General features: G+C 42.0%; 5 protein-coding genes across 9 annotated transcripts; 2 read left to right on the top strand and 3 right to left on the bottom strand.

The window, feature by feature from the left end:
* Positions 1-636: 636 nt before the first annotated feature.
* Positions 637-9,248, bottom strand: RB195_001849 (uncharacterized protein; the record flags this gene model as incomplete). Of its 2 annotated transcripts, XM_064198819.1 has the most annotated exons (20): positions 637-835; positions 929-1,073; positions 1,256-1,324; positions 1,884-2,013; positions 2,093-2,198; positions 2,388-2,490; positions 2,574-2,751; positions 3,134-3,262; positions 3,315-3,456; positions 3,524-3,660; positions 3,761-3,836; positions 3,917-4,019; positions 4,078-4,147; positions 4,535-4,654; positions 4,995-5,067; positions 5,312-5,417; positions 5,575-5,635; positions 5,693-5,769; positions 5,958-6,050; positions 9,107-9,248. In XM_064198819.1, the coding sequence occupies 20 exons, from the start codon at positions 9,246-9,248 to the stop codon at positions 637-639; spliced, it is 2,259 nt and encodes a 752-aa protein (XP_064054700.1). The 2 variants fall into 2 exon arrangements, with proteins under 2 accessions (XP_064054700.1, XP_064054699.1); XM_064198818.1 differs by lacking the exon at positions 5,693-5,769 and having other exon boundaries at positions 5,923-6,050.
* A 1,206-nt stretch (positions 9,249-10,454) lies between these two features.
* On the bottom strand, positions 10,455-13,703 carry RB195_001848 (uncharacterized protein; the record flags this gene model as incomplete). Of its 2 annotated transcripts, none has more annotated exons than XM_064198817.1 (13): positions 10,455-10,612; positions 10,669-10,788; positions 10,850-10,981; positions 11,042-11,207; positions 11,290-11,361; positions 11,687-11,773; positions 11,833-11,916; positions 11,984-12,139; positions 12,248-12,366; positions 12,427-12,525; positions 12,609-12,681; positions 12,774-12,890; positions 13,686-13,703. In XM_064198817.1, 13 exons carry the CDS (start codon positions 13,701-13,703, stop codon positions 10,455-10,457), a joined length of 1,401 nt encoding a protein of 466 aa, XP_064054697.1. The 2 variants fall into 2 exon arrangements, with proteins under 2 accessions (XP_064054697.1, XP_064054698.1); XM_064198816.1 differs by lacking the exon at positions 13,686-13,703 and adding an exon at positions 13,303-13,329.
* Positions 13,659-16,553, top strand: RB195_001846 (uncharacterized protein; the record flags this gene model as incomplete). Of its 2 annotated transcripts, none has more annotated exons than XM_064198813.1 (1): positions 13,659-16,553. In XM_064198813.1, one exon carries the CDS (start codon positions 13,659-13,661, stop codon positions 16,551-16,553), a length of 2,895 nt encoding a protein of 964 aa, XP_064054694.1. The 2 variants fall into 2 exon arrangements, with proteins under 2 accessions (XP_064054694.1, XP_064054695.1); XM_064198814.1 differs by having other exon boundaries at positions 13,731-16,553.
* RB195_001847 (uncharacterized protein) lies at positions 13,731-14,728 on the top strand (the record flags this gene model as incomplete). The annotated part of the gene is made up of 2 exons (XM_064198815.1): positions 13,731-14,597; positions 14,678-14,728. The coding sequence occupies 2 exons, from the start codon at positions 13,731-13,733 to the stop codon at positions 14,726-14,728; spliced, it is 918 nt and encodes a 305-aa protein (XP_064054696.1).
* Positions 16,554-18,307: 1,754 nt separating the features above from the next.
* RB195_001845 (uncharacterized protein) lies at positions 18,308-20,427 on the bottom strand (the record flags this gene model as incomplete). Of its 2 annotated transcripts, none has more annotated exons than XM_064198812.1 (6): positions 18,308-18,424; positions 19,287-19,403; positions 19,474-19,611; positions 19,667-19,754; positions 19,813-19,963; positions 20,352-20,427. In XM_064198812.1, 6 exons carry the CDS (start codon positions 20,425-20,427, stop codon positions 18,308-18,310), a joined length of 687 nt encoding a protein of 228 aa, XP_064054692.1. The 2 variants fall into 2 exon arrangements, with proteins under 2 accessions (XP_064054692.1, XP_064054693.1); XM_064198811.1 differs by lacking the exon at positions 18,308-18,424 and adding an exon at positions 19,207-19,212.
* Between the last annotated feature and the right edge of the window lie 39 nt (positions 20,428-20,466).

Below are 20,466 nucleotides of genomic sequence, written 5' to 3'. Positions count from 1 at the left end.
GTGTGGTCTATTTGTCTATTTTCTATTGAACACTGTACTGTATAAACAACCGGAAAGACTTGGCAATTTCTGCTAAGGCTTTTATTCTACTGATCAGAATTGCTAAGAAAACCGTTAAGAACTCTTACCTGTTTTATGCGGAAAAAACTTGAAACTCATGAACATCCACTTCCTCTTGTAAGAACAGAGTAACAGTTCTTTCAATGGTATGATAAACAATATTGTATTTACAATAGCAACGAACTTGTCGGAATCAAAGGTGCAGTTGTCAAAAATACCCAGTGGTCTATACAGATTACAACAATCCTTATATACAAACACATAAAAAAAGTCAAACTAACTGGATGGTGTGATCCTATTTCATTCTATTTATTTAAAAAAATACTATCTATTTCCTTTACTCGCGTCTATTAATACACATAGTACTCCTTTTTTGCAAGGAAGCAGAAAAAGGAGGACCTTGTGCATCTACACATTTATTTGCACAGTTCGCGAAAATTGAAAGAAAGATTTGGAGAAGAAAAGAAAAAAACTCATAAACACACATCAAATGGTTGCTTTGCAACTGCACCAGTATTTTGATTACTCAATTTGATGCTGCTATTTCCTAGGTCGCACCAGTATCCATTTTCACGCTCAACATAACATCTCGTTTTGACTTGATCGAATATCTACTGAATGCAGAATAAAGTGAGCAGGACCGAATTGTTCGGCCTTATCATGGTAAAGCACCAGAGCAAGGCGTTGTGCTCCTTCGTCAAGAGGAAAAATTACTGCCTTCTTTTCCGATGTTTCTACTTTGGGTCCTAGTAGTTCGTGACAGGATTCGGACTCGCTGAAAAGGATAGGTACTGATCAAAGAAAGACGTTAAGATGCTTGTATTGCTGTTTTGAGTGGTTATACGGGTGTAGGGAAAAATCCAATTACCTGCTAATATCCGGACATAATAACACCCTGGAACCAAAAGTGGCTTGCGTTACGGTGATATTTAGGATCAACGGTGATGGTAAATCAAATTTCGGACTTCTAAGTATCGCCCTGTGTCTTCCCATGTCCAGAGTGGCTGTCGCTCCTAGGAACATACAAACATTAATCAGTTAGTCATAATTGGATGCGTGGATCACTTCATTGAGAACAAAACAAGATCAGCTGTTCAGAGAATACTTAAAGCGAACAACAGAAGAATAGTAGAAACCTTACTGAAACGCAAATCGAAGTTGTCAAATGAAAGCTAAAGAAAAAGAAAAGACGAACCTTTAGGCCCGGGAATCAAAGCTATATCGTCTGCCTTATCGACAGGGGACTCGTAATTGCATAGATTTCCTGGAAGTTTTGAATTAACTTGTAAAGCAAGCATGCTCCTGCTACTAGTGATTATTTCTCTTATTTCAGATAGAAGAAATTTGTCAAAGTATTACATTTTTGGAGCATCAGCGTCAGTCGTCTAATAGATGGCTGCTGCTCCTGAGTATGTAAGGTGATGGCCCTCTCTTTTCGAGTGGAATCGCAGATCAATATAACTTCTACATCTTTTATGTTCGTTAGTGCCAAGTTCTGATTTCTCTATAATATTGTCTATGCTATGGGTTCCATTCCCCCCTTCCTCCACTCCTAATTGTTCTCAAATTCAATCCTGATCCTTAATCCTAGTCCTTAGCCCATCTCCTTTTGGTGTGCATTTGCACGTAGTATACTGTAATCCTTTGAAATACCAACTCTGATTGTGCGCATCTTGTAACTGGAGCTGGGCGAACTTTGCATCAACATAGATCCCTTCTTGAATTGGTATCAAATTAAATCTTCGTGCATCTATTTTAGTAGACTCAGCAGACAAACAAAAAATTGAGAATTACTGCAAGGAGGAAAGCACTATTGGACGTACCATTAAAATCGCACATTAGCTTATCACATACGAGCTCCTGTATGGTTTTCAAAGGACAAATATTTCCAGAAACTGATATGTCGCTTATCACCACCACGGCGTTCCTGTGGGATGCTGCTTCGATAGAGAACTGTGATTGAACATGACATTATCGCGATAAATTGCCTTTTACGAATTATTTCTAATGGTAAGATATCGTTACTTGTTACCTCAAATGGCTTAGCTGATGTGGCGACAACTGTCATTTCCCCAGCGACTTTCGAACCATCCACACAGTGTCCAAGAGCGCAAAGGCGAACGAGGCCATGTTCTGATCTGAAGTTTGATAGAAACACTGCGTTTTTGCAGGTGCCGGTTAGGACTAGCTGCTCATTAGTACCACTTTAGCACAGACATGATCTTGCCTCTTTTTCAGGTTTCATTGTCTGTTTTTCATAACAAAAAGTAACTTTCAGGTCAGGCAGTAGCAGTGCAAAATGATTGAAAATTCGCTTGGTGACCAACCTCATGTAAGTTACTGTCACAGATGCGTTGTACGCACAGGACACTTCTCTTGAGCGCAACATCGACGTCTTCATGCCCTCTAACACAAATGTGGCAACATTTCCTGAAAATTTTTATCTCAAATGGAGACAGCCTTACTAGTCATCTTAACGTGTTGTAGATCAAATTTTTTCAATCTTGACTCACCTTTAATTCCACTTGGAAGTGGGAATTTCTCACTGTTTCTGGGTGCAACGCCATACGCAACCAGACCGTCATCATTGACCCACTGACTGCAGTAGTCTTTTGAGAAGTCACAGTTTAAGTCAGACGGGTATGGTGTGTTCGGGCCAGGACCTTGTTGCAAACCAAACAGTGATACGATCTGCATGGTTGAGATATGAGGGTTTGAAGATTAGTAAGAAGAAATGAAAAATAAAGCTTACGACAGGAAAAGAATGGGTTCAAATACGAAAATTCAGTGATTCTAATACAGTTCATTCAAAACTTAAAGGTAACATTTCCAAATATGTTAGTCAGTCAAATGAGATTTTCAAACCAGTACACAGATCTCAGAACCATCATAATTTTCTTAGAACCATTCAGTTCACATCTCTTCGCCTTCTTTTCAGACCGTTACTCGGTCTTAAACAAGTTCGCAAAATTTGTATGAAGATTCAAGATCTCTACAAACACTGTGACCGTCGAATTTTGGAAACTCGGTAAAACTGGTAGCAATAATGGGGTTGTAGTGATGAAAACGCTACCGTAGGTGGGTCAATGGTTGTTACAACTGGAGGCGGCTCCTCCGAACACAACAGTCCTTTTAGTTGGATATCAGAAATTGCCACCAGTCCTATGGATGTCTCGTCAAAAGCTATCATTTCCATGGTAAACTGGAATTTTTACACTTCCTGTCAGCTTTTGAAATCCTTCGGAAATACATACCCTAAAAGGCTGATCGTAAGCATCAACATCTATTTCGATAGGACCTGGAGAGTCTTCTTCACTAAGGTAAGCACAACTGAGCGCTATGCCATCGATGTCCACAGAGCAAACTTCAACTTGAGTGCCTGCTTTCAGCCAGTACCTAGAGCAACAGCAAATACGAAAAAGGAATGATAAGAGGACGAAGACCAAGAATAAGATGCCTATACCTCATAGAAAGCGTTGTTGTAGCCTGAGTACAAGGGATCAATTCACTACGAAGAGTTGCATATCGTCTAGGTGACAGGGAATCCACGGCTAGGAACAGAAAAGCAGATGTAGGATGGGTCTTGTCCATTCCAGATGACTTAAATCAATGGCGTGTTTAAGAGAGGTCGAGAAACCCAGTTATTTTGAAACTAGAGACATCAAATAAAAGACTGCCCCCCATTTAGTGCAACTTAAACCTGCATTAACTCTTTCCACTTGTCAACATTTCGGCCAATCCGCCACTCCGACACGGTAGACTCAGCATTACTCCACCTGCAATATTTCCCATGTATGAACTTAGTCATTATGTGCTAATAAAATGGGAAGAGAGTCAAATATTACTAGTCACCCGCCTGCATTTCGATCGGGGGCGATCACAGTTAAGATCAGAGATAGACTCGATCGGAACTGACGATTTTGGTGCCAGTGGCACTGAGCCAAAGATGGATGGAAATGCTTAATACATTTCTTTCTGAAGTCAATATTCACAATTCAATTATACAGAGGGACTTACGTGACTCCCCACAGATTTCTGCGCGATATGTGATATTTTTCAACATGACCATGCTTCCAACGACATTATCCTTAAGAATTACCGCATTACAAAGGAACCAGAATGCTGTATCTAAGTAGACAGTACGTTATTCAAGTAAATGCACGTGTCAGCATTTCTGCTTTAATATACAAAGAAGAATAGAGTTCGTTTGTTAAATAATCACAAGTGTGCAAAAAAGACAGAAAAACGTAACGAAAAGAAGGAAGGAAAGAGAAATAATCTTAAAACGAAGTGTACAAGACACGATACGGAAGAGAGCAGAAAAAATCACACCAACTAGGGTTACGAAAGATTACGAGAATCTTGTTTACAACGAAGCAATGAATTGAAAAATAGTAGAGGAACACTTAAGAATACACAGTAACTAACCGAAATCAAGTTTACAAAGAAGGTTCTAATGGAGTCGATGGTTCACCTTGAGATTAAATGCTCGAATTGCCAGCCGAAATGGTTCGGTCACTGGAGGAATTCGCACATTACAAATATCGTTACCAGGTCGAAGAATATGACAGTTAATTCTTGGACGAAACAATGTCTAAATGAATAAACTAAGCAGCGAACATTATAAACACTAGATAGAAAGATGTACGAATGATTTTTAAACCTGGGCAGATTTAAAAGGCAGGAGAGAAAAAGGCGATTTCCAAAATTGATAGTCGATTTTGCGCTATTGAGCGTATCTGCTTCTAACATGACTAGCAAACAACTGTCGTGAAATCGCGTTATTTTCAAATGTTCTTTTTAGGAAGATTACTCCAAAAATGTCTTCACTATTCATCATGATGTTTTGATGCAATCATACTTATCCCAAAAACATGGGGAAAACGAGTAGTGCGAGCTATGCTAGTAGCAATTATCACTGCAAATTGACAAACTTGCAAATGTCTTCTTCTATGTGTAGCTCGAACGATGATCACTTCTACTCTCGCGTGATTGTACAACCAATAGCTAAAAACAGAGTCATGAAGTCTCTATCATCAATCATTTGTCGTTAACTGTATCAAACGATATGTTTTCATTCTCGACATTTTCAAGTGAACAAAGAAAAAAAAAGAAAATGTATAAGAGTCAATCAACACTAGAACGTTTTCATATAATGCACATTGGAAACAAGACAATCACGCAAAGAAAAAAAAAACTAGCAATTTGCATATTTTACTTCAGTAATTTATAATTGTTAGTGTGAACTTACTGGAAAGTTAGGTCTCCTGGTTTCCTCTGGCAGGCTATCGGTGCACTCACAAGAACTGCACTTTCAGCTATGTTCGATGTGTTACCAGCTAATACCAGGTGCGATGCTAAAAATCTTCCATCCTTGATTAGGTAGAAAAACACACCCTTATAAAAATTAGATTTTCATCGCGATGTCGACGAGTCATAGTGACAAAAAATATTAAGCACGTGACTCAAAGAACTGTCGAGAAGTTTGTAAAAATAAAATCATGAAACAAGCACCTTCTGCAATATCCGCTCTTCCCGGTTGAATCTGCACCGGAAGTAGCTTGTTGTCAGTTTTCTGTAAGTAAAGATAATTTGTTACGAACGAATAGTCGGTCAAAACGAGATGACACACGGTACAGTTGCGTAAGCTTCTGCAGTCGAAGGGCGTTGTGGAGACAGCGGTTGAGATCAAGGTGGGACCATCGCAAACTGCAACGATGGGTGGTGTTTGTAAGAGTAGTCACGAGGACCCTAACCGCTACGCTTAACCGCGTCGCTTCGGGTGCAGCCGGTCACGCAACTGCACTGTGCTTCATATAGTTTTGATCCCACTATCTTCAAAGTAACGTGCTCCTTGAGTACCTTGAAGTACCAGAAGTCAGATGTGTCCAACAGACCATCGGTAACTGCATTTCTCCACAGACATTCGCTTTCGAAATCACAATCAAGAGACTGAGCAGAGGAGACATATGAAGCGAACTCCGCTGACTCTAAACGTTGGAAGTGACAGGAGAGGAAAATGGCTTGAGACAGTATGGACAAAAACTCCAGAACTTCCACGAAGGAATAAAAGAGTGTGTACTGTGAATAGAGCACGAAGAAAACTCGTTCCAATGCTAAGCAATACAAAACTGAGTACTAATTCTTAACTAACACACTACTCACAACTATAAATTTTCTCTACTGAATGGAAATACACTCAAAACCACTTTTAACAATTGTATAAATGCCTAAATCTCTTTAAGAGCGAACGTGCAATCAAGCTGGCATTGAAGGATAAAGTGTCTGGCGTTAATCAATCCGCTTGGGATGCGCCACCACGTCCACTTCAATTCAGAATCGTTTGAGTTTTACGAACGTGTAACTGGCCTGTACAATGACTTGCGGTAGCTAGCCGATGTGTCAAGTCAGTGTTTTTATCCTCCCAGACAAGTCTGGTACCAATTTATCGACCCCGGAGGGATAAAGGCTTTGTCAGCACTAGGGCGGATTCAAACCTCCGATCGACCGTGCAGGAAGCGGAACCTCTAACCACTACACTACACCCCTACACTGAAAAGCGCATGGACGGCTTCCTTAAACTTGTATTTTAAGTTTGATTGCTTTCCAATCTAAAATATTTAGATCCCGATTTGGCACCGTCGAAGTAACTTTTTTGTTAAGAGATAGGAAGTTAGGCGATTCATACATAAAAGTACTGAGCATATTTCGAAATGTGAGTATTTGATCAGAACTTCCACAAAGAACTGGAAGATCTGCATTACAAAACGCTTTTACTGAAAATGACGGCCGAAATGATATTTTGCAGAAATAAGCACGTGTTCTTCTGTGGCGCAAAGGACAGCCCGTTCGACTGTTAACCGAAAGGGTGGTGGTTCCACTCCACTCGGGAGGGAGGAATTTTCTCAAACTTGTGGTTTTTCAAACAAAACACTCCTTGTTTCATAACATTTGCTCCATGCCAATGGAGCACATTTTTAACTCTAGGGTGAAACCCCGAAATAGTCAACAAAAACAAACCGGACACTGCTTGGCTTTCTTGTATACGCACATCTAACTGCGCATTGAGATATGGAAGACCAAGTGGTGTCGAAAACCAGTTAGCAAAAACATCTTAATCCATTCTTTGCCAGCGTATCCAAGTAAGATGAAAAAGCCTATTATAGGTAACATGTACAGGATGGTGGCAAGAGTAGCATCAAGTAGCCAGAAAAAAAAAACTTTGTAAACGTGGCTCATAAAGTGACAATATCTAATACATATGTATCCGACTGGAGACTGTTGCTCGACAGGCACGATATTCCTGTGGAAGATCCAACTTAGTGAGCAGCCTAGGAAAGATTCCGTTCAGTCTTCCTTACATATGTAGTGATATGGGCAGAGTTGTAGGGAGCTGTCTACGCAAAGTGAGTCTAAAAAATGATGTGAGAGTCGTGTGAATACCACTAGCGAACTTCAGTGGTCGACTGGAAGGTAATCGTGCACACGATCGACTCTGCACAACTCCCAGCTGTCCGCATGGAAGAGAGGGGGATTGCATGATATCAGGAGATGGAGGTGTATCGTATCAAGTACGGGTTGTGTGGTGACGAATACATAGGGGAACCTTCACTGTGTAACTTGCAAAGGAGCATCTAGAGGGGTTCGCTAAAATCTGAGCTCTCCACTCCACTCGGAGCACACCGTAGAACACGTTATGAAAACTCCGAAGCAGAAGTAGAAGTTACGATACTATCCTTCGAGTAAGGGATCATAGCACGCACAACACTAGAGTCAATTAGGATAATTGTAAAAAGTCTAAAAATGAACAAAAAGGATGAAATCAAAAACGAATCAACCCCATATTAATCGCTGTGCGGGTTTTGATCTATGGGGCGGGCTGTCAGCTCTCTATAAAAAACCTTTGTGATTCACATTTGCACTACGTAGTGGTCTGTTACGTTACCAGTTTCAGCAAATGAAGCGAGCGCTAGGTGATGCGTTGCTCTTTGAGTTTGCGTTTCGTTTGAATACTTTCTGCAGGATGATGAGGAGTGATGAGGATAAATCACTGATGGTTTTGATTTTTTCAGGCTCTCACGAACGCGATAACGCCGAAACATCAGCTGTTAGTAAAGAAAATGTCAATTTCGGATAAAGTTCAAACAAGTCAATGAAAAACTACGAGATGACATGCTTATTTTTCAGCCGCCTTAAATATTCTATAGAAAACCTCGAAAAGAAAAATATGATAGAGTTAACTATCGAGTAGTTGAACTCGGCAGCCTCCTTGATACAATCGACGGCGCGTTCGTCCTGTTTACCGGAAGGATGATCGTTCGAGCTTACCCGGGAGCACAATATCTTGCTTAAGACCTCTCTTATTTAGTCTGATAACTTCCAAAATGTATTGCTCCGTGAGAAAATCCAACTTCTGACCTCGGCACTGCTTATTTTTACAAGTCACACACTAACTTACAGCGCCAGTTGAGCACGCTCATAAAGCACCAGTTTTAACGTCCGGCTAAAGTCGGACTTTAGACTTTTTGTGGTGTTCCCTTCGTTTGCCTTCACCGATCGATAAAGATTAAGAGTAGTGACATTTTCTGTGAAATTGAAATTGTTTTTTCTAACAACGATTTCTTCAATTTCTTCTTCAGAAATTTAGGCGTAAATGAAAGATTTAAGTTTTCTTCCTAACATTTGGAGAACATTGAAACTTGATTGGACATCTACATTTCTTTCAAATTTCCACAATTTGGAACATTATTTGGAGTATGAGATTTCTTTTTTTTCCTCAGCAATTACCACAGAATAAAGCGCAGAGAAAGGCAACGTCCTACGTCAGACCACGTAAACTGTTGGCTACTATTTCACACACACATACACACACGGGGACTAAACGCGTTATTATATAGCATAGTAGCGCCACCCTAAAATCATTTCTTCTTATGGGGCAATCGTTATCCAAACATATTGCAAATTTCTAGTTTCAAAGGAACTGTTATAAAATCAAGTTGTTGGTTCGGAAGTCATGAGTAACGTGGAGCGGAAAGTATAAACCCACCTTTCGACGGAATGTCACCGTCATTGTCCGGCCTGATACCAAGGTACAAGTCAAGATATCGCAACTCCTTTTCAAATCGAGGATGGCAAGCATCTACATGAGGGAACACAGCCAACAAAAGCAGTAAACAGAGATAGAACATCTTTCAGAATATCACTGCAAACAATGCATTGGGCTTAGTACATCTTAGACGTTAACACATGGCGCACAATGGAGTGAACCACAAATCGAAATGAATTGCAAAACTGGAGAAATGCGACAAGATCGAAGAAGTATGCTTAGACAATACGCACACCACAGACACACACAGCTATCCGCAGTGCACTCGACTGAGTGGACAGACGGGTTCGAAGGTTCGGAAGAGACATTCCCGACAGCGACGAAACGACGAGTTCCTTGCGTGCGCATCGCTTTTCCTTAATTGCGACGACTGGACGCGGTAAGATTAGCCACTCACGCATCCTCACGATCCCGTAAACAGCTAAAAGGAGAGAAGTACCTTCACCGTGTCCACATGGAGGACAGAAATACACAAAGAAGACAGGAGAATGGAACCGTTAAGACCAGTGGATGCAGCTAGATGCCATCTCAGTATGTCTGAAGGTTTCGTGTTGAGACCCATTCGTATTAAAACATCGACTGCGCAAACAATGGAACAAACAAATGCAAGGATTATAAGTACTGATCTAATCCTTAGTTAGGTGGGCTCTATTAGTTGGAACATCTATGGGTTTCGAGCGATACAGTTAGCCATCTCAACTTGTCTTTTGCAAAAATAGAGCATCAAATTTCGTTAAAAATAGAAATTTTCGAAAGGAAGATCAAGTTTACTGGTTAAAGCTAACTTTATGAGCAACATACACATACATTTTATATATATATATATATATATATACCAGGTCCCCATTGCGTTCACCTTGTTGTTAACTTTTCACAGTAACGATCCTCACATACGACGTGGGTCTGTCTGGTAATGTGCCTCTATAGCTCAGTGGCAGAGCGTCTGTCTTGTAAACAGAAGGTCTGTGGTTCGATCCCGCATGGAGGCATCCGTTTTGCAGTGCTTAGGTTTCAACTATGAGATTGAGACCGCAGTAGTTGTTTTAATATTCATACTTCATATTCAGAAAAAAAAATCCACAGATCATTTAAAAAAACATTTAAAAACAACTAAAACGTACGGAAATCACAATCAAAACACGATGGTAAATCGATGGTAAGTACTGTGGAAAGTCCGTGTATTAAAATCTGTAGACCACTTCTATATTAAAAATCATCAAGACAATAGAAATCTATACTTGAAATCTATACAAATTAAAACCTACAAGAACAACAAATCTCTCAAGTTCTACTTCTTTTCTTCAGCTTTTTGCATTCGCTTCGCAAGTCGTGCCCTTTGCAGTTTATACAGAACAGTATCGTTATCTACATCAAGTTCGCGGTGCCTTGTGTAACCATCTGCGGCGTGACTCATTGCATACGATGTTGTATCTATCATTTGGCGGGCTGCAATTAAATCTTCCCAGCAAAAAAGTTCTTCTGACAAATGCGTTGTAGCCCACCAGCAGTCAAAATCCTTTCATCTTCTATTTTATTGGATTTTAGTGTTGGTACCAAATCATGTAGTTGGTTTGCCTCTTGAAAAGCTCCGACCATGGTGTTGAGACGATGAATGAGCATACCTTCAAAGCACAAAAAAAATAGCTCCTCGTAGAATTATAAAGGACACGTAGGCAATCTTACCAATTGTTTGTACGACGAGAATACCTAGCAAAAACACAATGATAGCCATCCCTAGTGGATCAATCTTCAACGGATCCTTAGTTTCCTCGTACTGACCAGTCATTTCGTTCATTTTGGTCCACTTGAAGTCACCTTTAAAAAAAAGGAACTTGGCATCCAATAGCTCTCCTGTTGGAAAAAATAAGAACTTACGATACGGCGTCCATCGGATACTTAGAACATTCTTATGCTTTTGGATCAGATAGATCGCAAGGGCAAGTAGTGCGTTGACCAAAATAATTGCAAACGCGATATTGTTGCGCAGTGAGGCAAGACCTTCGGCAATCGCACTTTGTTGCTGCGCAGTGGATTCAATTGGCTGAAATTCCCAGCACAGAAACCATGAAACACCACCCAAATAAAACAGAATGGTGACGTAAAACAACTGAAAGGACGCTAACCTTCAAATACTCCTCAATAAGTTGGCTCCAGAACTGCTCCTCTGCTGCTTTGAGACGCCCACGTTCACAGAACTGAAGTTGGTGCAGAAACGTGGAAATGTACAAATTACACTGGCAACCGTCTAATAACCAGGAAAAAAGGTCACCCCAACTGATCACAAAAGAATTGCAGTTAGATAATAAGATGGGATAATCTGATCTTGTGGAAATCACCCTAACAAACAACTATCAGCTTATGTGAATACTGCGACTGATTACTCTACTCTAATTGTGCGTGTACATAGAATATGCGTAATGATTCATTAATGGACGAAAAAATAAATAAGCAAACTCTGTGACTTTCCTCAAAACAATTATTTTCAACCAACTTGGCCTATTCTCCGACTGTATTCTCTACCTGTAGGTAATCCACCTCCATCCACATATATTTATCGACTACTCTCGTAGGTTCCGGTTCAGTTACTGGTCGCCGGATTTCCACAACCTAAGCGGGCAGGAGCCATAATTCGTTCCAACAGTTATATATGCATCTTTTTAACCAACATCGCTGGTGCCCTCAGCTTCATCTACTTCTCTTGCGATCTTCTTCAATTGCTCCACAGCTTTAGCTTCATCTCCGCAGCCTTTCTGACCAAATATTAGCCATCATTTGAAACTTTTCGAATTTTTTAAAATGTAAATAGTTGTCTGTTACCTTCAGATTAGCGACCGAGCGTTCCATTCGCTCTAATTTCCTTTCAATCAGTTGTAAAGCTTCATCAGGTCGAGCACGGAGTGTTGGACAAAGCGCGGACCAAGGACCTTCACCGATACGACGTAGCCATCGTTCAAATGTTGAAGATGTTTCGACCTTTAAATAAATTGAACACCTCTACAGGAAGGGTCACCTCTAGCGCTGCACCAAGTGAGTTGTCATGTTTCCAACTATGCGTTAAAAATAATCAAAGCGCTAACACACCTTCCCGGTAGCTTTTGCGACAGCTTCACGTGTTCCCCAATTAATGACATTGAGGTTGATGAGCGAATATAGCGTCAGAAATACGTAAGTGGAAGGAATCATGAGGAAGAACACGATACCTACAGTACCCACAACTTATTTCTTGAAGACCCTAAAACTGTTGTTGCGGCTCATCTTACCATAGATTATATTCGTGAACTCTTTCGGGTGTAAACAAGCGGCTATGAAGAACACCAACACCATAGTCACTATGAACATTGAAGTAGGTGAAATTACCGCTAGAATCACATGAAAATCAAATTCAAAAATGCAACAAGCTGTTGTGTCAATAAAATAAAATGAAATGGAATCATTCACTCACTTTCCAGAACGATTTGCGAAGCCGTGGCAATTAATACCGCAAGCATCACAAAGGCGTAGATTATGGACATTAGCTGGAAGTTAATTAGTAACCGGAAAAAGAGAAAACGAGAAGAAAGAAGTTAGGAAAATGTCCAAGAAAAAAAGGAATGGAAAAATCATTTACTTTTGCATAAAACAATTGTACATTGGACTCAGTGGTGAAACAGAGAACTATGAATAGGCTGATGGGAACACCATTGTAAACCATCATCTTGGCCGAGTCTACGCCAAATGCAGCCACCTAGAAAGGAGAAAATTTTGTTTTCCGAAATAAAAGGGACGAAACGATGTGGATTACCCCGAAGTAGCATTTTTGCTTCAAATATTGAACTCTTCTGTCTTAACACTCCCTTTTTTTGCTATATTTGTTGTTGGACTTCTATTTCTTTTTCTATATGATCTCTTTTTGCTCTTTCTATAACTTTATCCGCCTTGGAATATGACGCCGCGATGTGTTAAAATTTAACTTCAATTAAATTAATTGCGGCATTAATATCGAAGCATGCGTCTATAGCTCAATGGCAGAGCGTCTGTCTTGTGAATAGGTTTGTGCTTCGACCTCGCATGGAGAGATTCACTTTTCAGGTATACAATATGTGAAAGTGATCTTTTAACATCTAGAAATTCTCTTCTAACATTTTTTTGGCATTCACCAGCCATATACCCCAAACAGACATCATAACATTCCCCAAGCAATAATCCTATATTTAAGAGGAACTTTTATAAAAACGTTAAAATGTGTTTATGTCTGCTGCAAATCCTACCTCACGCCTCAAAGCGGCGCAGCGGTGGCCCTGGCCGTCGGGCAGCTATGGTGGCGAGACTTCGTCTCGGCAGATTCAACCATGCCACAAAGGTGTCCGGCTAGTAGCCCGGTCCTTGGGCCAAGGCTACAGGCTAGCTAAGTGAGGAGGTAGTACGACGATTCCGGTGCCAGGCTGCTAGCTTGCTAGTGCGACAAGCCGACCGAGGACAACACCCCCGTCGCGTCATACTGCTAATGTCTACTATGTGTTCTTCAGAAGCTAGGGCGTACCCCAGAAGCGACGCGCATTGTCCTCGCCCGGGCAATGTGGCAAATATGCGAGGGCTACCGGCTAGAGGACGAAGCCGGCCAAAGAAGTTAGTCCGCCATCGCCAGCAACATCCAGTGCGCTTGGCAACACTTAACGTTGGGACGCTTACTGGAAGAAGTCATGAACTGGCAGACAGTCTCAGAAAACGCCGTGTTGACATATGTTGTGTACAGGAGACTCGCTGGAAAGGCTCCAAGGCAAGGGAATTAGGCGATGGCTACAAGCTGATCTACCACGGCACATCAAATCGCAACGGCGTTGGTATCATATTGAACGAGTCGTTTAGAAATAGCGTCACAGCGGTGGATCGACTATCGGATCTCTTGATGGCTGTAAAAGTAGATACAGGAGAAGTGGAATTGCGAGTCGTCTCTGCTTATGCGCCACAGATGGGCTGTAGTGAAGAAGAGAAGGCGTGCTTTTGGGAAGATCTGGAGCAGTACGTCCAATCTCTGGAAAGCGAAGAAGTACTTTTAATCGGAGGAGACTTCAACGGACATGTCGGTTCCCGGAAAGACGGATTCGAGAGTTGTCATGGTGGATACGGCTATGGAGCTCGTAACGACGACGGGTTGCGAATCCTGGAGTATGCTGTTGCAAGTGACTTGATCATTGCTAACACGCAGTATCGGAAAAGAAAATCGCATTTGATCACGTACACCAGCGGCGGTCGTGAAACACAAATAGATTTCTGGATGTTACGCCGACGAGATCGCCGACTTCTGCAGGATTCAAAAGTCATCCCTACAGATCATGTCGCTGCCCAACACCATCTGCTCGTTATGGACTTGAAAATCTCCCGTCCAAGGAAGAGACATCCAAGGACTGAAACACAGCGCATCAAATGGTGGAATCTGAAGGATCGAAAGGAGGTATTTTTCGCGTCCGTGGCCCCATCTACACTTCCCCACCCTACTCGTAGTGTGGAGGAAATGTGGTTGTCTACTTCCAGCGTTATACGCTTGACCGTGGAAAACACTCTGGGAAAGACGACTCTAGGTAAGCCAAAGGTACAAAAGGCTACGTGGTTTTGGAACGAGGAAGTTCAGGCGGCAATTCGTGAGAAGAAGCCCAAGTATAAGCTCTGGTGGAGGACGCGTCAGCCTGAAGACCGGGGTGTTTACCTAGCAGCGAAGAGGGAGGCAAAGAAGGCAGTCTCCAAGGCGAAGTCGGACCGCTACAAGGCTGTGTACGACATGCTTGATACCAGAGAAGGCGAGCGGGCAGTGTATCGTTTAGTCAGAGCACGTCATCGCTCAACGTTGGATATGGAGCACACCAAGATCGTTAAGGGAGCTGATGGAGCCGTTCTGCGCCGCTCTGGTCAGATCCTGGAGAGGTGGCGAGAGTACTACAATCACTTGTGTAACGAAGAGTTCTGTCATCCTCCCATCCCAACCGTTCCCAGCGTCGAGGGTCCTGTTCTACCAATTACTGCCGTCGAAGTCAGTGCTGCCCTCGCAAAAATGAAGTCGAACAAGGCAACCGGTCCTGATGACATACCTGTTGATATCTGGAAGCTGCTAGGAGATCGAGGGCCCATGTGGCTCGCAACTCTATTTAACAAGATCGTTGCAGAAGGACGGACTCCAGACGTTTGGCAAACTTCCGTGACCGTGCCTGTCTGGAAAGGGAAAGGAGACATTGCTGACTGCACCTCGTACAGGCCTATACGACTGCTCTGCCATACGATGAAGATTTTTGAGCGTGTCCTGGAAGCTCGTCTGAGGAAAATTGTTAGCGTTTCACTCAACCAGTACGGTTTTGTGAAGGACTGCAGCAGTATAGATGCTATCCATGCTGTCCGAATCCTCCTGGAGAAACATCGAGAGAAGAACCGCAGTGTGCATCTTGCTTTTCTCGATCTCGAGAAAGCTTTCGACCGTGTCCCACATGAGCTGTTATGGATGTCCATGAGGTCGCATAGAGTACCAGAAGAATATGTGAGGTGGACGAAGCTGCTTTATGCGAAGCCTACCAGCGTTGTACGATGTGCTGTTGGAACAAGCAGGCCATTCCCTGTACGAGTAGGGGTTCATCAGGGTTCATCCCTCTCACCTCTGCTGTTCATACTGTGCATGGACACGATAACGAAGGAAATCCAGAAGCAGCATCCGTGGACTCTACTCTTTGCCGACGATGTCATGCTCGCATCGGAGTCTCGAGATGATCTTCAGAAACAAGTGCAGTCTTGGAAGGATCAGTTGCAGCAATATGGATTGCGCTTCAACACATCAAAAACTGAGTACATGGAGTGCGGACCAAGGATAGAGGATGGTTCAATTCGTCAAGAAGGTCGAGCACGTGTTAATGCTGCATGGATGAAATGGAAAATGGCAACAGGGGTACTGTGCGACAAGAAAGTCCCTGTTCGACTGAAGTCGAAGATCTACAGGACGGTTGTGCGTCCTGTTGCCTTTTACGGATGCGAGTGCTGGCCGACAACGAAAGCCTTGGAAAGAGTGCTGCACGCTATGGAGATGTGGATGTTGAGGTGGACGATAGGTGTGACGCTAAAAGAGAAAGTATCCAACGACACTGTGCGCTCCATCTTCGGTGTCGTCCCGATAACTGAGAAGATGAAGGAGGCGCGACTGAGATGGTTTGGTCACGTATTGCGGCGGGAGGAAGATTCTGTTGCCAAAACCGCTCTGAAGCTCGACGTTTCAGGAGTGAGGCCGCGCGGGAGGCCAAAGATTCGCTGGTTAGACCGTGTGAAGCTGGATATGATAGATGCACGTTTGTGTACGGCTGATGCAATGGATAGAACCAAATGGAAGACAAGAAGCAGAAAAGCGGACCCTGCAACAACGCGGGACAAACGCTAGGAAGAAGAAGAAGAAAAAGTTAAAATGTGTTTATGTCTCAGCGGTAAAGCGTCTGCCTCGTTGACAGAAAGTCTGTTATCACGAGGAATTAATCCTTAGTTTTTATTAGGAACACACAAGTTTTTAAAATGGGCAGCAGACGTAGCTGAACAGATAAGCGAAATTTGACAGAATTTTGCTAGAGTATATGAAATTGCGTAGTAATTCCTACAGAAAAAATATCAAGTGTTAATTTTGCTGCCAGCCTCTGTAGCTCAAGGGCAGAGCACCTGTCTTGTAAATTGAAGGCCGGTGGTCCACGGGGGCGATCGTTAGGTACCCACAGCCGCTGCGATAGCCGATCATTAGGGAAAACGATTAGCAACGGCGATCGTTAATTGCGCTGCGCAATGTCAGCAGAGCACTGCGCTGCGTTTGCCTCATGCCCCGCCCATTACATCCTTCATCAGCGATTCTCATCGTCTAATGAGGTGCGAAACATGCCTCGCAGGGGCACGCTATCTCCGCTATTGCCTCCATATGGAGTATCGATCGTTCACGTATAAAGATATATCGAACGACTGCACACGAGATACTAGAAATAGGAAATAGTTGTACGTTTTATTTGCGTAAAGCAAAAAAATCGAAATTTCACAAATTACTGCAGTATCTTACATGGATTTAATTGGATTTAGTCCGTATAAATACAAATATACATCCATATCTTCTATACAATTTTTTCAATCACACATCTACATCTTTCAAAAACCAGGTTCTCGGTTCACACCTTTTAACTTTTACTACGTTGCTAAGTTGTTGCCTTTTTGTTCTTTTGTTTTTGAACCTTCGTAGAAGGCAACTCACGTAATTGCAATACAAACATTGCTCATGACCTCAGTGATGTGGTGATGGATGGGCGTGGCTTAGTGATCACAGGTAGCCCAAGATATGCCTGCTCTGGCCTACCGACAGCCTCTTCTGCAGGCACTTATCCGGTTGCAGATAATCGGCTGCGAGTACCTAACGATACGCACCTGTGGTCCACGCATGGAGGCATAAACAAGTTTTTTTTTTTTCAAAAATTGGTTGGAAGCATGCAACGAAATGATAGAATTAGATACTTTTCTTTCGTTCATCACATAAATACATCATCCGAAGTCCGAAATTGGGAGGAAGTGTCTTTATCGCTTTTGCTTGTATAGCAGAAACATTGGGTAGCCTGTAAATGGTTCCAGCTCTCTTGGGGATATTTTAATTTGCTTAGTGTCACTTTTTCGTTGTCAAAGCCAGTAGTTTCGAAAACACAGTGCTGTGAATTTTGATTTAGAATTCTTCATGAGAGAGAACGACACTACAGGTCATTTTTTTTCTCCACAAACACTTTTAGGCAACAATATTTAGGAAAACCTTGCTATCAAAAACTCGATTTCAAGAGCAAAAACACAGTGATTAGGAACAGCACCATTTAATCAGTGGGTCGCAACGTTTTTGTCTCGATCGAAAATTGCTTATTGGAAGGGATATATTCACTTATATTACTTTATGCCTTTATAGCTCAGTGGCAGAGCGTCTGTCTTATAAACAGAAAGTATGCGGTTCGATCCCGCATGGAGGCATCAGTTTTGCTCGGGAAATTAGTTTTTCAGCTCTTTCGTTTTCAGTTTTTTTTTCGTATTTAGGTGTTAATAATGTATATGTAGTAAGTTCAAAACGATATGAAGAACGGTGCAATTGCGTACGCGACTCTCTCGAGGCGGAGCGGTGGAGCATAGCGGTTAGGAGCGTACTGGAACCCTTGCTGGCACCACCGCTACAGTTTGCAACTGCTGCTTCCACCGCGTCGTTTTGAGCGCGTACGCAGACACATCGTGCTTCATGTCGTTTCGACCCGACTGCAATAATGATGCCTCTATAGTTCAGTGGCAGAGCGTCTCTCTCTCGTAAACAGAAGATCTGCGGTTCAGTGCTGCATGGGGGCAATTTCTTGTGTAGAAGAATTATCTACAACAAAACGGATCTCGAAACTCGGGATTCCCTTTGTTGAGCGGATAGGGTGTTTGATCGCAAAATCACGTTCGATCTCTCGCTTTCGAGATCTGAAGGCGAAATTGCCGAAACGTTAGCTAAGGATGAAAGATTATTACAACTTCGTATCGACTTAACTTAAGAAGAGAAATACTGAATCATCATGTCGAAGTTAACTGAATGTTGTACATGGAGTTTTCAGAACATTTTTACTAATTGCCAGTTCATAAGTTCATAAGAATAATACATTTTTATTGTTGTTGGTGAGCCTCTATAGCTCAGTGGCAGAGCGTCTGTCTTGTAAACAGAAGGTCTGTGGTTCGATCCCGCATGGAGGCATTGATTTTGTAGAGTGAAAAGCCCCAGTCGAAGCGGTACCTGCACTCAGAACTGCTCATCAAGATTTATGAAAAATTGTTTTAGTTCGACCTGCCCGACTCCATTAATCTATGTACAAATCAGTTTTAAGGCGACAGCAACCGAATCACTTCAATTTTCTAGAGATCAGGATTCAGCACACTGCTTTCTAACTACATTCAAATAAGCCCAAATGGTAGAAATATCAGAATTCAGGTCAGAGAACTCAAAGAAATGTGCTATCAGACTAATTTCTGTGATCTTTCCTGCAGTAGGTGATCAGTCGAATTAGTCACAACTGAATAGGTTTAATATATACATGAAATATATTCTTTAAATCTAAACATACAAATATGTACTCCTGGGACTCACCTGTGCAAACACAAGCATACAAAACATGATAGCTGGTCCCAACATGGAGAAAAATATCACTATGAACTGATAGGCTATGTAGGACATTGATATGGAGTCGTTGTTCTCGGAAGCTCGCTGAACTTGGAGTTCAAGACACTCATCGTAAAAGCTAACTAGTACTAGTGTACTGTAACTTAAACGCAACCTTGTAGTCGGCCAGTAAATCAATAGTGTTTGCTATAGACGAAGGCGTCCATCTTCTCCGCTGGTTGAAGAACTCTTCAAAACCTTCCGGAGCATAGGTTTCTGCATCCGACGCAGCAACGTATTCGATACGATAACCCTTGTTGACGAGAGCCGTGCAAAACAAAAGAAGAGAGCAAAACCAATTATTTTACCTGTTTTAGCATTAGTGTACTAAGCCATCGATCCTCACCTTGGTCATACTGTACGAAATGACGCGGCTCTTGAGCTGTCTTCGTGTATCTGCAAAAAGTAAACGTGCAGAATTTTGCCAAAACAATCTGTCCAAAAGTCAGCTAACTTATGCATAATATTATCGTCCATCAAAGCTGAAGCACGAAACAGTGAGAAACAACCCGGCGCACACAGCACACATCCGAACACATGTTCAGCAGCTTTTTGAAACCAATGTGCAATCGCATACTCAAATTTTTGATACCATACCATTACGCCTGAAAAAAAAACAACCATCCAAAATAGATATGAACGAATCCTTGTGAAAATGCAGCAAACTTTTTTCAAAGACCTACCTGCAGTTGCAGGATCTCTCTACAAAAAAAGGAAGAAGTGAAGTTACCAAGCATACACCAAGAAAGGGTCTCACTGACCACACTTACAGGACATCGTCTTCCTAACTTACTCAAAAAGAACAAAACAATGTTCACTATCCAATCTTTGTACACACTGCCCTTTTTGTATATATCACGGAAACGAAAATTTCTGGATCTAGTATAGCATTAGCAGTATAGAAAACAGGAAAGAAGAAAAGTACCATGATATAGTAAACTCGGGAGCTCTAGTTTTTAAATATATTTTGATAAGCCGAAACAAGATGCATACCAGATCCTATGGGATGAATTCGCCCACAAGCGCATCCTATGTCGCTTTTCGTATTCATTAAGTTTAAGAGACGCATAACAGCCTAAACTAACATACGAAATTATACTAGAGCAGA

This window comes from Necator americanus, chromosome IV (genome assembly GCF_031761385.1).
Source record: "Necator americanus strain Aroian chromosome IV, whole genome shotgun sequence".
In the NCBI taxonomy this organism is placed as follows: Eukaryota; Metazoa; Nematoda; class Chromadorea; order Rhabditida; family Ancylostomatidae; genus Necator; species Necator americanus.
Note: the sequence above shows the minus strand (reverse complement) of the source record. Positions and strands in the feature narration are given on the sequence as shown.